Source organism: Pipistrellus hanaki, assembly GCF_964339955.1.
Source record: "Pipistrellus hanaki genome assembly, chromosome: 18".
NCBI classification, from domain to species: Eukaryota; Metazoa; Chordata; class Mammalia; order Chiroptera; family Vespertilionidae; genus Pipistrellus; species Pipistrellus hanaki.
Genome location: NC_140520.1, coordinates 24,078,366 through 24,095,615, shown reverse-complemented (window position 1 = coordinate 24,095,615; position 17,250 = coordinate 24,078,366). Strand labels below are relative to the sequence as shown.

General features: G+C 38.0%; 1 protein-coding gene across 3 annotated transcripts in view; it reads right to left on the bottom strand.

The window, feature by feature from the left end:
- Nucleotides 1–334: 334 nt before the first annotated feature.
- HMCN1 (hemicentin 1) overlaps nt 335–17,250 on the bottom strand; it is a 343,610-nt gene continuing 326,694 nt past the window's right edge. For 2 of the 3 annotated variants that reach the window (XM_084866564.1, XM_084866566.1), the window contains 6 exons: nt 17,097–17,222; nt 14,522–14,650; nt 11,951–12,301; nt 8,031–8,150; nt 3,310–3,436; nt 336–1,767 (listed from right to left, as the gene is read on the bottom strand). In XM_084866564.1, the coding sequence (XP_084722690.1) occupies nt 1,401–1,767; nt 3,310–3,436; nt 8,031–8,150; nt 11,951–12,301; nt 14,522–14,650; nt 17,097–17,222 (1,220 nt within the window). In that variant the 3' untranslated portion in view covers nt 336–1,400. Of the gene's footprint in view, nt 1,768–3,309; nt 3,437–8,030; nt 8,151–11,950; nt 12,302–14,521; nt 14,651–17,096; nt 17,223–17,250 lie in introns of all 3 variants that reach the window. The other variant, XM_084866565.1, reaches the window with a different exon arrangement.

Genomic DNA, 17,250 nt, shown 5'->3' with positions numbered 1-17,250 from the left:
CTTCTTATAGGTAGGTGATGGATTTATTTGAGATAAGATATAAAGAAATTATTTAGGTGAGAAAACTGTTCGTCAGCGGTCATAGAGGTAGAAGGTATGATATTTCTGCCACTTAATTGGCTGTGCTGTCTTAAGGAAATTACATACTTATGAGTCCCAGGATCTTGGCCTATACAATGTGAATAACAATACAGCATTTCCTACTCAAGAGCTTCTTGTGGTGATTAAATCATGACACATACCACATACCCACATACATATGTGGATGTGGCTATACACTTCATTCCCTGTGATAGCTGTGAGGAAACAAATTTCAGATTATTTTCAAAAAAGTTAAGACAAAGGATGTGAAAATTTTATTTTAGCTGGTTTTCCTGTAACATTATATTTTTATAAAATAATTTTATAAAAGAGTTCATCAAGATATTACATAGAAAATACACACTAAGGTAATATATGTACACTTCATAAAAATAGAATACATCTTGGCAATTGCTTCCAGAGTCTGTTACCACCACGTACAGTGTATTGACGTTTAACATTTATGCTAATTGAACATTTGAAAATTTTCAAGAAAAACAAAGAAAACTGTCCCATGGATATTTAAAAAAAATGGTTTCAAACTGATAGGAAGGTAAAAACAATTATGGAATGTGAAAATGAAGGAGCTAATGGCAGATTATATCAAAATATATGAACAAAGATCCATGCCATCAACAATTTTCTGAGGACAAAGTAATATTTTTTTTCTAGGATCATAAATGGTTCACTGAAAGTAATATCCTTATTTTGGATGTTCAAAGTGAGCATCATTTGGGGTCATCATAACCTTCTAGAAGCTGTACTATATTTCTAAAACAAGTGGTATTTTTTTTCTTTAACGTGAAAAGAGGTGTCTAAGTCCTATAATAAAGTATCAATACTATTTTTTTTAAGAAAGCACCTTCATAAGTTACGTAAGCTTTGCTCAGGAAACATAGCAACCAGTTTCATTACTGTAAAATGGCCAAATGCACAAAAATCTACTTGGCTTTGAATTATCATCATAGTTCGTTTATTGTATATTTTTAAAAGAAACGATCTTAGCTACTGTGCCACCATAAAACATCACCGACGTGTCCCGTTACATGTTCAGAGATCATCTTTGGAAAGTGACTGTTCCAGTGTAATAAATAAAGAAGAGGGTGCGGGGCTTTTCTAGACCATCAGGAAAAGATGTGGCCATGGTGGGATCCTGAAAACACCTCAGCAGTACCAAGGAATGCACCCAAAACAGAGCATAGCACCATTTTCAAGTTGCCAAGGTTGCGACCGTGCAGGAAGGAGATGGTAACCTGGAAGCGAACTTGATTCCCGTGATTAATGCAGTTTAAATATGTGGGTTTGCTTTGGCGAGCTTCTCAGTACGGATAGGCAGACACGGCTATGTACACGATGAACGTGGTCTGGTACTCAATGGTCCCGTTGGCACTGTAGGATAAGGCTCGCACCCTCATGCGGTAGGTCTCTGCTTCTCGGAGCGGTCGTGTGGTGTACACGACCCCTTTCAAGTTCTCCACCCTCAAGGCAAAAGGAACAGTCTGTTCCTCGTCTACCATGAGAAACGTCGTCCTGGGATGCATCACTCCATCCTGCGTGTATGCAACCAGCCGGATTAAATCCTGATGGGCGGCTATTCCAAATGGGAGGGAGACAAGTTTGTATTCCAAGGCATATGGGCTCGAGGCGCATTCCAGATCATTGGGTGGACAGTTCTTGAGGCAGAACCTGAGGACAACAAACACATGAGGCGCATATATAGTTTCCTGGCGGGGAGGCAGGAGGAGACATGATGCAGGTGATGCTGATCCATGACAACGCTCAGGCACCGAAGGCAGGAGGCAGCCTGCCTGCAAGAGCAGAAAGGCTCCCCCCACGTGCAGGGTCGCTAACTCAAACCAGATGCCAGAGGGCTATGACAGCGTGCTGGTCTAGAGTCAAAGAGCGATCTCTCAGCTCCATGAGAGTCAGAAGCTTTTGAACCACGGAAGTAAGGATGAGTACCACAAGAGAAACGTTCAAAAGCCAGTTTTGGAAATGGAAGCATCGGTACATTTACTGGAAACGGTACTTCTTAAAGAAGGGAAGGCAGGCTTTTAAAATGTTAACATCTACCCCAACACTGTTGGACAGCTGAAGTAGATATTGATAATATTTGGTTTATTTTTTGAAAATAATGAAAGGTTAAAGTAGGATTCCTGGTTGGGGGGAGAGGGGAAAGAAACCCTCCCTTTTGTATTTGTCAGCCACCTTACTTTAGATGAGAAACACTGAACTTTCTTTGTCATGAGCCCACCTTCGCTGCTTTGGAGTCATCATGACTTTTGAATTGTCTGCCAGAAATCACTGGTAATAAAGGGTAAACTTAAAAAAAAAAAAAAAAAGCACAAAAGGTCATTTTCTGAAGATATGTATACTATTAGATTCCTCAGTCTTAGTATTTGTAGACATTTCATAAGTCTAGGTTTTTAATCCCTCCCTTTCTTATTCCCCTTAGACCAGTTAGGAAAAGCATTTTGGTGGATCCTGGGCAGGCCACACTTGACCTTGTTACAGGAAGCTGGGAGCCACTGCTGATCGGAAAAGCAGAGTTTGAGCTTGGGCCAGCATCTGGTTTCAGATCTATCTTCTTACTAGCAGGTCCTATTCATGAGGAGCATTATCTCTGATTTCAAGCACCCCATTAACTTGGTACCTGAACAGAGTAGAACATTTCTGTAAGGAGAGGGAGTCGATGGAAGAGTAGTTTATTCGGAACCCAGAGAAGACAGTGTTTCAGACAGCAGGAAATGTATGAACGGGCAGACTACTGACTCACACTTGCTCATCTCCATTCTCTCATTAAGTCGCCGTGAGTCATCACAGTGAGAGCCAAGGTCCTTCTTGGAATGCTCTCAGTGCTCAGAGACCTCCAAGCTCTGAGGTAACACAAACGGACACTAGGAAATTTCACGGAAAGGCAGACACCCCATAAAATGCTCGTGGCTGAGGCGTAATTCTAGATGTTGCATGGCGGATTCCATGCTGGGGAGGCGGCTCCGGGAAACCTTGGTGGCCCTGCGGGATAGATTGGGTCGCCGTGGGGACTGCAGGATGAGTTCATTTCTTGCCCATTCCTTGAAGAAGGAACACACTGTTACCCCAAATCCCCTTGGATTATGACTTCCTGTAAGTTAGTGGTAAACACGGCTAGAGACAGAGTTGGTGGTGAAGGAGGGAGAGGGAGAAGGATGTTCAAGAGCATGTCTGGGAAGAGAAGGCGAGACTTACCCTGTGTCCGGGTCCCGTTGGTAGTCGGGTGGACAAGGCGTGTCGATGCACTGGTAGCTTCCTCTCATGTTGAAGCACATGCGATTCTGCCCGCAGCGCACATTCTGCTCCAGACACTCATCAATATCTAGCAACAGGACAAGGAACATGCAGAGTCAGCAACACGGTCAGAATAGGCCAGCAGAGCAGCAGGTGGACATCTGACTGGCATATTGAGGGTTAGTCTTCTCCTCCCCATGAATGAATTTGGTTGCTGTACCTAAGCTTCCTCAGTCACAAAGTGGGGATCCCGATACCTGGTGTACTGTTCCCAGATTGCTCTGAGGATAAGTTTTTGTGTGTTGTTTTTTTTTAAATGTATGTGAAAGGACATAGAAAAAAAAAGCACTGTGAAAGTAGAGGGAAGCTATCAAGATCTTTCTGGTGTTCTTTTATATTTGGAATATAGAGTGCATTTGAGTTTTATAAAGCAAATAATACTTTAGTTCACACACACACACACACACACACACACACAAAAAAAAAAAAAAAAAAAAAAAAAAAACAGCTAAAAATTTAAAGGACATTGTGAACCTTGAGTGAGCCTTCCCCAGTATTTTGTTTTTTAAGTTCTGATTGTGCTTCCTATTACTAGGTTTCTCTTAGGACTAGTTTTCCCACAGGATTGGAACACTCTGTGAAACAAGTTTTTATTTCCGTCAAACCTCGCCTATTGCCTCTGTGAACCAATTTCTAATTATGATTCTATCTCCTTGACAAAACAAGATGGCCTCCAAATGGAGTGAAAAGCCCTCTAGGGGAATGCGAGTGAAATTCAATTAGCTTTCCTTCTTTGCTGTCTTAAAACACATTCTCCATATCTTAGTTGAGCTGTAATTTTTACAGTGAGCTCATGCAGAAACATGGGGGCCTGGAGACCCAAACCTGGACACGCGTCTGTGTGCATAAGACCAGCTACCTTATCACATATTTTCATTAGCTAAATGCGAATCTATAAAGGAAAGTCAGGACCTGATAGACAAAGTGTGTGTCCTTAGCTTCCTAATAATGTAACTCTTCTCACAGCAAAGCCTTCATAAGCACTGGAGCTCTGGGCAGGGGACTGCCTTCATCTTCTGTCTATTCTTCTTTCTTCAGGATTAGGCACCATACAGACATCCACTGTACTCTCTCTGCTCATCTTTCTACTCACTGGCCTTTACAATACAGCCAAGAAATATGGAGAAATCATGCTACCTTCTGTTATTTGACATTGTGGTGATGCTAGTTTTTAAACATTATTGCTACAAGAAAAAGATACCAAGATGAGGTAAAAAATTTTTTTCCCTATAAATAGCTGTAGAACATATGAATGCATTTAACCAAGTGCTTCTGGATAGATTATATATAATTTAGAATAAACAGACTTGAAACACTTATTTTACAGAATTCTGATTCTTGATAAATAGCATGGGTGACTTTGAAAACCTGGATAGCTTCGAATGCTCATTTCAAAGGCAATACCAATATAGTGTTTTTAAATTTTTAGAATTAGATTAGTGGTGATTAAAATTTGCGTAAAGAATAAAAAATATTTCTGTTGATTTTAGAGAGGAAGGGAGAGGGAAAGATAGAAACATCAATGATGAGAGAGAGTCATTGATGGGCTGCCATCTGCATGTCCCACACTGGGGAATGAGCCTACAGCCCAGACATGTGCCCTAACTGAGAATGGAACCACAACCTCCTGGATTCATAGGTCAAACCTCAACCACTGAGCCACACCAATTGGGCAAGAATTCTTTTGTTTCTCTCCTTGTCTTCTTGGGCAAATCATAATTGGGTGTGTGTTTTGTTTTCATTTTGCAGCCTCGTGACTTCTACTTTTCACTAGAGTTTCTGTCCTTGTTCAATGTCAAATTCATTCTAGTTTCCCTTTTATCACTGATATTTCTTTTAAAAAGTATTTTATTGATTTTTTACAGAGAAAGAGAGAGGGATAGAGAGTTAGAAACATCCATGAGAGAGAATCATCGATCAGCTGCCTCTTGCACATCCCCTACTGGGGATGTGCCTACAACCAAGATACATGCCATTGATCCGAATTGAACCAGGGACCTTTTAGTCCGCAGGCCGACGCTCTATCCACTGAGCCAAACCGGTTTCGGCAGCACTGATATTTCTAACACTAGTGCATAAAGCTTCAAAATGCACATGAGAATGAGAAGTAGTCTTTTGTTCCTTGTAAATGTTTTAAGCACTTTCTAAAGCTACCAAAAGCCTCCCAGTTAGTCTTTTGAATATAGACTTCTGTAAAGGGCATAACTGTTTTCCTTTGTGTCTTTTTTTAAAACCACAATACGCAACCCATTTAAATTGCAAACATTTCAAATAGCACCTGTTTCTGATTTCTTCATGCTATTTCCACTCTCTGAGGCTCAGCTGAAAGCTGAAAAATGCTCTATACCGAATGAATAACAAAGACAGTAAAAAAATTGGAATAATTAAGAAAAGAAGAAAGTGAGAATATGACATAGTGTAACCCTTAAAAATCTGGCTGAGGCCGGGACCCGTTTGGCTCAGTGGATAGAGCGTCGGCCTGCGGACTGAAAGGTCCCGGGTTCGATTCCGGTCAAGGGCAGGTACCTTGGTTGCGGGCACATGCCCAGTGAGGGGTGTGCAAGAGGCAGCTGATCGATGATTCTCTCTCATCGATGTTTCTAACTCTCTGTCCCTCTCAATTCCTCTCTGTGTAAAATCAATAAAATGTATTTTTAAAAAAATCTGGCTGAGGGGCTTTGCAGACCAGCTGATTATTCAAAATGCTTCAGTGTCGACCCTGCTTCCTTCTGCAGTGCCTGGTGCACCTCTAGGGAGTGTGGAGTTAGAGGTGGACATTGCCACCTCTTCAGAAGGACTCTTGGGTTGAAGATCTGGAGACAAGTTATAAAACAGGGACAATGCAAATGCTCTCACCTCACCCAGCTGCCACAGCACAATAACCCTGGTGTTCACTGAATCATAAGGGAGACAGAGGACTATTCTAGACATTATGAGATCTGTGATCAAGTCCTACTCTTCAGTTCTTCAAATCTCAGTAAAATGTTCCTAACAGGGTAAGTTCTTAATAAATATTTGGTGACAAAAGGTTGTGTTCACTTTCCGCCTCCAGCCCCTATGATCCAATGGGGCCCTCAGAGTGCGAATGAATGAATGAATGAATGGGTGGGGGAGAGATGGGGACGATCATGGTAACTCAGGTAAAGTCATTTTTTTTCATTCTGAGGCACATTTTCCACGAGCTACATCCTAGCAAGTCTTTTGTGAATCTCACAGAGGGAAAATTCAATCCAAATTTGATTGCTACTGATTAAGCACTCTTTCGCAGATTTTATTTGCTGTACTTTAGAAAGGATACACTTTGCACATGACAGAAATGAATAAAATTTGGATGTTAATGAATTCGTAATTAATAAAATTAAGGTCTTGCCCACAAAATTGAGCATGTTTCTTAGAAGATTTTCAAGATTTATACAAGTTCTTATTTCTCTTTAATATATACATGCAATCTCATACCCTTAGCAAAGTACAATGCCCCTTTCATATTTTTGAGTAAAAAGGGTACTATTGAGATTGATATTTTTTTCTTTTTTTTAAAAAAATATTTTTATTAATTTCAGAGAGGAAGGGAGAGGGAGAATCATTGATTGGCAGCTTCCTGCATGCCTCTACCTTGGGATTGAACCTGGGCATGTGCCCTGACCAGGAATCTAACTGTGACCTCCTGGTTCATGGGTTGAGACTCAACCACTGAGCCACACTGGCCAGGGAAGGTTGATATTGTTTTTCTTTCTTCCATTACTATACATTGTCCAAAGCTATGTTATAACACATATAACTATGTTATGTTCTTTTTTGTGCCTGGCTGTTTCCACTAGAATCTAAGATCTTGAAGGAAAGAAACTGCATATTATTATTATTATTATTATTATTATTATTATTTTTATTATTATTATTGATTTCAGAGAGGAAGGGAAAGGGAGAGAGATAGAAATCAATGATGAGAGAGAATCATTGATTGGCAGCCTCTTGCATGCTCCCACCTGGGGATAGAGCGAGCCTGCAACCGGAACATGTGCCCTGACCAGGAATTGAACCATAACCTCCTTCCTGGTTCATAGGTCGGATGCTCAACTACTGAGCCACGCTGTCTGGGCAGAAATTACATATTATTCATTTGTTTGAACTTTTTGTATCCTGCAATGCTAAAACATACTCTGTTCTATATCATCTGTAGTCTCAAATAATGAATGGATTTTTTTTTAATCAATCTACCCACTGATCTCCAAGCCAAAGTACAAAATAATGCTTAACACTGAAGTAAATCTACAGAGCACTCTTCCCACTTCCCCTTCCATCATAGCTGAACTGTGAAAAAAGGTTTGAAAAGGTCTATCCCCATTAAGTCTTAAAAATATATGAGATAAACTAGTTTAGGCATTCTTGGACCTTCAAGTGAGATAACACCAAAAATGTTTCTCAGCTACTTCCTTTGGCCACTTGCTTTCTCATTGCACCTTTTAATGCAAAAGCAAGGTTTAAAGATAAGTCAACAGGAATGAGAAAGAGCGGGAAGCAACTGGGAGCATAATTTTTCAAGAAAGAAAACATTTACTTTCTCACAGTCTCCTGTGTTGGTTTTAAGTGAAGTCGCAGCAAACAACATCCCAACATTGTCTCACCTTGACACGTCTTTCCGTTGAGCATGAGTTGATAGCCAGGTGGGCAGAGACACTGGTAGCTTCCAAAGGTATTTTTACACTTATGCTGGCAGGCGTCTCTGTTTGCACACTCATCAACATCTGGGGAGAAAGAGAGCGGAGTGGATAACCACACAAAACAAAGGCGAACTGTGACAGAACCAGCAATAAACAAGTTGTTGATAGAAATTGTAAAAACTTCTTGGTGATTTCATACTCATGTGTTTAAAATGCTCAGAGCTGTTTTCTATCAGGGTCTGTTTTCAATGGAGTCCCATATAAACTGCACTATTTTATAAAATATGAACATCTGTGTATAAACACATATAAGCTGAAACCCCAAACGGCCAATTTAAGTAAGTTAAGTAAGGCTGGAGTAACAGACAAAACAGATTTGTATAATATCCTAAACCACCACAGTACAAACTTTTGACAGAATAGAAGAATGTGTATACATTTTTTTGGACAACCTGCATATATATAATTGCTGTGTTACCTTGTGCAGAGAACTTAACTTCTCAAGATCTCAGTTGATTTTTCTGCCAAAAGGCAGAATTGTCACTAATACAATCTCCCTAGTTTATAGGTTTTTGGAAGGTTCATATATAGTAACATATATGAAAGAATTTCCCAAGCTATAAAAATATATCTGTCTGCTATTATTAAACGAAGCCAAGAAAATAGCAATAAAAAAAAGTAAAAAGAGGGGACAATTGAAAATTAATTGATATTTGCTTTCAGGATGAGATGTGATTAGGGAGGCCTCAGATTTCTTGTCCCAATTATGTTTTGCTTTGATTATTTTAAAATTTGCTGACACACCAACCAGTGTAAGAATGAAGAGGAGAATGTGATGTGAAATGGGAGTAGGGGTGATGTCAGATGGAAGAAAAGAGAAGGCAGATAGAAACTTCGAAATGTCTCAGCAAAATTAGCATTTTGTGCATAGCTCAGAATATAACTGCAATGATTCAAGGTCTGCTAATGATAAATAATCATCAAATATGGGTCAATGTGTTTGTTCTATTTTAGTTAACCAAAGCATTTGTTTCAGAACTTGTGTGATTTCCTTTTCCTTTTTCCTTTTATAATCTGCTTCCATCTAAAATAACGGTAGAAATGAAAGTGATTGTGATTTCCACATAGTCAATATCACAGGTCCCAGAGTAAGAATTCCAGTGATTTCTGTATATCCAGAAGCTCTGCAATCTTCCTTTTTCTGTGAAGCTTTAGAATCAATTCCTTGAAAAGTTAAATTTTAGCCCAAGTCTAATGATTCCATATGTTAATTTGAATCTTTTGTAAGTTATCTATCCCAGATGGTTAATTAAAGGCATTTGGTGTTTTATTACAAACTGCCCATCTCATAATTCCAAAGCTGTCTGCAATCTTGGTGTAAATTTCTTTATTAACACAACACTATAAAATACTCACCATATTTTAAGAACTATTTCTAAATGTCCACATCTATTAGTTGCCCTTAAATAAAACTTAAATATCCAAGAACTGACTAGTTATAAAAAGTTTACTTTAGATTCTCCAAGATCAGTTCTCAATATGAAACAGTAGCTGCCTCAAACAGTAGATGGCTTGGGAGATATGAATTATGTAAACATAACGTTAGTTTACATAATATTACAATAAACACCAAGAAACAGAAAACATATATAAGACTCTACCATGATGAAACTAGAGGGCATAGACTGTGGTCGAGAAAGAGAATTGGGTTATTAATAAAGAATACTTTCTTAAAATGACTTGGGATTTCAGATGATTGAGAAGTTAGCTAGATGGTGATGGTATGTGTATAGAGTATAGTTTAATTCATTTACCAAAGCATAAACAAAGAGTTTGGGGCAGAAGAACAAAAGTAGAAGAGAAAAACTTGTCTCAAATGAAGGCGAAGTATGGGATGATATAATATGATATGAAAACTCTTCAGTGAGACTATCTGGAAGAAAATGTGAAAGACAACATGTCAGATGCTAATTCTGTCAATAAAAGAACAGTGAAAAGTTTTAACCAACAAAGAGCGCATTCAAAATTGTGGGCATGAAAAATTGCCAGTAGAGTAATTTGGAGCAAGTCAGGAGTGGTGTTTGATATACTACCGTGTTCCCCCGAAAATAAGACATCCTCCGAAAATAAGACCTACTTACAGGTTTCCTTTTGAGTGAAATATAAGGCATCCTCCCTGAAAATAAGGCCTCCCCCCTATGCTAAACATGAGAGATTTGGTCCACTGATTCTGAAAGAAATGGAGTCACAAGAAATTCACCAGGAAATTCAGGAATTGGATTGTTATGATGACGTTCCAGAAGATGATGACATGATTATCATTGAATAAATGAGTAAATTCTTGATACTGTAGGATTCACAGTTTGTCTGGTTTGTGTTGACAACTACAGTACTACCCTACTGTATACAGGTAATAAATTTCCTTTATTTTCATTTAACAATAAATGTGTACCGTATTCTTCTTCATGGAAAAATAAGACATTCCCTGAAAATAAGACCTAGCGCATCTTTGGGAGCAAAAAATAATATAAGACATTGTCTTATTTTCGGGGAAACAGGGTAGTAAGGATAGTGGAGCCCACAGGTTCAGTAGTGCTTCACTGTATGGGACGAAATGTAGAGAGTTGTTGATAAATGCATTAACGTTTGACATTTAAGGAGTAAAAGAAACTAGTCCTGTCTAAAGATCTAGGAAGCTGATCACAGGAAAAAGATTCCATATTCTCTTAACCTTCAGGTACATTAGTACATCTGGACAGAGGATTCTTGGGGAAATATGGACCTAAAGGAAAAAAAAGGTTAAAGTTAAAATACCCAGAAGTTTGAGGGTCCAGCTGAATACAGGTAAGAAATAAGAGAAAAAAGACAAAACCGGAAGTCAGCAGGACAAGAAAATTTAAAAATGTTTAAAAGAAACATTTAACAGAAAGCATATTTAGGAGAGAATAAGCAAAGTGTAGAACATTTAAGAAAAAAATACAAGAACATATAATTGGCATAGAGGTCTGTTCTATTTAAACAGAGGCTCTTCAACAGAATTTCTTCCCTCCCTCCTTGCCTCTGTTTTCCCTCTCTACTTTGCTTTCTTGAACAAAGACTGGGGCTAAGTCCTGTTTGCTAACTCCTCTTGGTGCATGCAAACTGCAAACACTCACAGAAAACTGATTCAAATGAAGGACAGATGGTAATACTTGCAACTTCACAGAAAACAAGGTTTCAATTTTTGAGATGGAAATTATGCTTCCCTTTTGCAAACAAATTAAAATTCAGACTTGTGAGTTTAGATAAAGACATTGAAAGCACATACTTCAGGGTGATGGAACCAATTTAATTTGGTCCTGGCTCACACGACCTCTTCTGTGACTTATATACAAAAATAATCAAACTGAAAAATTCTATGGTGAGTGTGGGACAACCGTCCACTCGGAGCGGGTTGTCATACAGAATAAACAGTCCCAATGAGTCACTGGAAATTTCACTTTTAACCACTGCTTTGACATCAATCAGCTGCAGCCATAATTATGGTACTATACTATGGGACAGTATGTATATTCTATTTTTAAAAAACCATTATTTTGGATGCCACTGAAATTGATTTCTATACAGCATTAATGTTAGCAACACCTGTAGGTGACCAAAGAACTGTCAATATAAAACAGTAAATTATTAGATTGCACACATGTAAATACATCATTTACTTGAATAGAATCTTGTAATAGTTTTCGGTGCTAGAGTAAATGTCTTAAAACTTTGAGTCCTCCCAAGATTTAAGATGGGATGTAGCTCCCTGCATCCACATGAACACGGGTGCTTGTATGCACATATGCTTAAACTGGCTCATCAGAGAGCCCACAGAAAGGACATGCAAGAGGGCTGACATTTACCTACACGTGTGTCATGGTTTGCCTCAGAGCCTTCAGGGCAAGTTTTCCTAATAGTCCTTCTAGTCCTGGAGAGAGATGTTCTGCTGTTTCTATACTCTGAGTAGGAGCTGTAGAGATGGGAGTACTGTCTGTAATGCTGTTGAGGTTGATAGTTGTTTCTCACGGGGGAGAACCGAGCAAGGTTATAGCTACTGTACTGAGTGCCATAAGCGGGCAGCCTCTCCAATCCAGCGCAAGATTTCCCGTCCCCTAATAAATGTTGTCCTGGTGGACAGACACACTTGAAGCTGCCGGGGGTGTTGAAGCACTGATATGCACAAGGCTTAGGCATTTGTTCACACTCATTAATGTCTGCTCATGTGCCATGATACATAAAAAAAAGAGAGAGAGAAAAAAAAACACAACAGATATATACACAAAACACAGGAATAAAGAATCAGTCTGTAAAAACGAACTGAAGACATTATGTTACCCTCCAAAGTCAGGAATACAGTCATCTTTCAACGGTTGTGGACTTTTGAGAAAGCTTAAACCATTCAGTTATGAATATACGGGAAGATTTTATGACTGTCTCTAAAGACTGCTTCATATGTACAGTAGAAACATAAAGGGACATATGGAAAAATGTGGTCTAGAATCTGGAAAAACTAGAGTTCAGAGCTAATATAGATCTTAATTCTGTTGGTGGAACAGTCACATTACTAATTTGCATTTAATTATAGTATTGACCACTAGTGCCTCTAATTTTTCATGCATTCATAAGTCTCAGATGCAAGAATGTTGATATAACTACAAATATTTTTATTTTCTTTTGAATCAATAATTAGTAATCAAACCTATTATACTTTTTACAAGAAAATGAAAAAGTACATGAAGATAGAATAATTTCTTAATAAGATATAAACCTATAAAGTCTATAAAATTAAAAAATATTTCTTTTCTTCCTATTCCTAGGTCAACAGAGTATCACTTGCAATTTTTTTCAGTCAATTGGATAAGTATAAAAACCAGAGATCAAAACCAAATTCTTAAATTCATTACCACATGAAGAAAAACATGAATTAAGTAAAATAAGTAGTAAATTTTGCTTTAAAAACGATTTTAGTAGGCAAAAATTTAAATTAACATTTTTAATCTCTTTAAGGCAATGCCTTACTTTCTTCATTGTTTTATTGACAAATGCCTGATATTCAACTTCTGATCAAATTAGTGAACATGTAAACACATTTCATTCTGCTAGGTCACTGTTATGACTGATCAAGTTGTTAAATTATGTATAAGTTACAATATCTAAAGAGAATACAGAAATAGTGTGTATTTCTGTTATTAAAAAGTATTAGTATTTATTTATTCGAGTAAATGTATTACTTTGAGCATTTGCTATGTGCAAAGTACTATGTTACATACAGCATAAAGACAGAACTCAATCTTTATGGAAGAATTTGCTATAAATAATTATTAAGTAGGCAACCAAGGCAACCAATTTTAAAAGCATAGCATGCAAACCAGGAGCCAGTATTTAAAAGTCCACACGTTTTTTGCCGCTCTTAAATATTCTGAGGATAAGGAGAATTTGATAGGTCGCTTTCTTTATTCTAAATGCATTAATTTAATAAAAAGCATAGGATTATCTTTTCACAGATATTTTGTATTATTGCCTTACTTTATATTCAATTATAACTAAGATAGAAACAAATAGGCAATTGGGAAAATTAAATGAGATATTCTTAATGTAGGGAATGCCACACAGTAAGCACTAAATACATGGCAAATAAAATAATAATGATCCATGTGCTTAAATTGTGTGTTCACATTTTAATCCCTCATATTTAAACCTTGATATTACATGTATACTTCACATTCAAATGAAATATATCTATGAAAACATTTATGTCATGTACATAGAGAGATACATCAATGAGATAATCTTCACGATTAAGTTGTCATGGTAATTATATCAGAACTTTATTTTGAAATGTGTGGTGTACAGTAAGCACTCTGTAGTGGTTATTATTATCACTTGAAGTCAGTGTAAATTGAACTCAATATCAAATGCCTAAGTACAGCTGACCCTTGAACAATGTGGTGGTTAGGAATGCCAACCCCCATGCAGTCAAACACCTGTGTATAACTTTTGACTCCTCCAAAACTCAGTCATCCCTCAGTATCTGCAGGGAGATTGGTTTTAAGACCCTGTGGATACCAAAATCCATAGACACTCAAACCCCTTATATAGAATGGCACAGAACAGTGTGTATAGTCCTGCACAACAGGAGTTACTAGCTGCAGAATGAAAATACTGTCTTCAATCTGCAGTTGGCTAAATCCCCAGATGCAAAAGCCAGGGCTGACCGTACACTGATTGAAAAATTTTCAGATACGTGTACCCATGCAGTTCAAACCGATGTTGTCCAAGGGTCAACTGTTATTCACATTGTGCTATGAATTACTTGAGCCAAGTTGTGAATCTTCTAATTGAGGCAAGAAAGCATTTGAGGATAGAGAGAGGTCCTACTCAAGTTGGTGAGGCTCAGTAACTTCATTACTCAATAAGAGTTCCGGGTAACTTACCCATACAGGGTCTTCCCACTCCTTGAGACCGGTAACCTCTTGGACAGACACAGCGATAGCTGCCTCTTGTATTCTCACATATCTGGTTATATCTGCACTGATGGGTCCCATCTTTACACTCATCAATATCTACAGACATGGAGGCAATAAAAAGTAGTAACATTTTCTCTTTCAAAACCTGATATTTATTTTTATTTTTAAAAATATTTTTTATTGAGAGAGAGAGAGAGAAAGAGAGAGAGAGAGAGAGAGAGAGAGAGAGAGAGAGAGAGAGAGAGAGAGAGAGAGAGAGAGATGTAAACATCAATGATGAGAGATAATCACTGACTGGGTGCCTCCTGCATGCGTTCTACTGGGGATCAAGCCCACAACCCAGGCATGTGCCCTTGACCTTTCCAATCAAACCTGGGACACTTAAGTATGCAGGCCTCTATCCATCAAGCCAAACCAGCGAGGGCTCAAAACCTGATATTTAAAGTGAACAATTTTTGGAATTGCCAAAAGTTGAATTTCTCACCTGGAGTCAGAAAACCTGGGTTCAAGTCCTCTCTCTGTCACTTATTAACGGTTTACTTTTTTCCGCTTGCTCCTTACTATGGAAAGAGTTCTATTCTCAGCTTTTGTTTTTTCTCTCCCCTGCTCAAAACTCCCTCCTCCTTTGGCCATTTATATTAGTGACTCTGGTGAGCTTGTTGATATATATTTAGAGCAACAGTATGATATGGTTTCTTTCCTACAATCCCACATGCCTAGCTGTTAGCTGGTCATCTCCATCTCCTTGTTTTATCAGTCCTTCAAACACAACAGGCCCCAGTGTCTTATCAGTACTTCCTTATTTGTGGTCACAGTATTCCTTCTCCACAATCAACCAGGCTGCAAACATCAGTTATCTTTAACTTACTCCCTCAGTTTCCAAGATTGGCTAATTCTACTTCCTTCGATCAAATCCACATATCCCCTCTTTCCTTTTCCACTTGATATATTTTTGCTGTACCTTTTTAAACAGCCTTCCGATCTTTCAGTTCATCTCATTTCTAATTAATCTTATCATACATAACTATAGAGTCAATGGTCTTAAAATATTTATGATTGCACATAACTGCCTACATTATCTAAGTTGGCTGCCTACATTCTCTATGTTGGCTGCTACATGCTCTAAGTTGGCTGCTTTTCTTAGGTAGTAAGAAAAATATTAACCTATATCCATACAGCTGGAAAGAGTCCAACTCCCCAGTTGTTTTTTTTTTTAAGTAGTATACTAAACATCCATGTACATCAAGTATCAACTGAAGGTCAGTATTCCTTCATTTATATTTATGCCCTCCCCATACTCTTATATTATTTGGAAGCAAATCCAAGACACATTATAACTTTATTAATAACTATTTCATAATTTTAAATAAAGTCCTATTTTTGCCGAGACCGGTTTGGCTCAATGGATAGAGCGTTGGCTTGGGGACTGAAGGGACCCGGGTTCGATTCCAGTCAAGGGCATGTACCTTGGTTGTGGGCATATTCCCAGTAGGGGGTGTGCAAGAGGCAGGTGATTGATGACTCTCTCATCGATGTTTCTAGCTTTCTATCTCTCTCCCTTCCTCTCTGTACAAAATCAATAAAATATATTTTAAATAAATAACTAAATAACTAAATAAATAAAGTTCCATTTTTAAAATGAGAAACTTAAAACTCAAATTTCTGGGTCATCTTAAGGGTCACTGAAGGAGAGATAGCTGCCAAGAAAGAAGGATGAATTTTAGCATGTTATCATTAAGTCCAGCTCTTCTGCCCCTGAACAGGGCTTTCTTTCTTTCCTTTCTACCACCTCCACCTGTTAACATTCTCTTCAAGGCTACTGACCACTTCCATGACTCCTCTGAGAGTCACTCCTATTACATATGATCAATTATTCAAGTATTCTCGTACAATTTTATTTTACCTTTTTGTGGTGTTGCTTTCTACCTGGTCTTATAGTTTGTTTCTTTCTTTTGGTGCAGGAAATGGAGTTGGCAAATCTATCCGAGTAGATTGTAAGAATATAAGAGCAGCAATACTATCTTTTTAATTTTTGTAAATCATGCAACTCATAGCTCTGCTAACAATAGCAGTCAGAATGGGCACATAAAGAATAAATTTACACAGAAATACAATTTATTTTCTGGTCATTGATTTAACATTTAAAGAGTATTTAGCTCTTTAATAATTATATTTTTAACTTTCAATAAATCCTACGATTTTTCCCCCCAACCCTCATATGAAATTCTGAACATATATGTTAAATTTCATATTAGAAGTAAAGAGAGACTATTAATTTATGTGGATATTAAACTATATAAACCAGATGTGTAACTGATGGAAACTCAAATGGTCACATGTCTCCATGGTGAGCTTCCATTTCCTGGTATGGCTATGAATCCCAGAATCCCAGAGGTCAACCATACTAGAAGTTGGGGATGAAAAAAACCCAAAACATCCAACCTATGGAAAAAGACATAATTCCTTGTTATATTAAATGTACTCTAATCATTAGTTTTGAAATGGATGCCTTACTCAGTCACCGAACTAGCCAGCCACTCACCAATGCAGGTTCTGTTTTCCGCCTTGGTCATCCCATTGGGGCAGAGATCAATGCACTTGTAGCCACCACGGGTGTTCTCGCAGTGCTGGTCTGGTCTGCATACGTTCTGGCGACATTCATTCACATCTTCACAGGAGAACAAAGGGCATGCAGA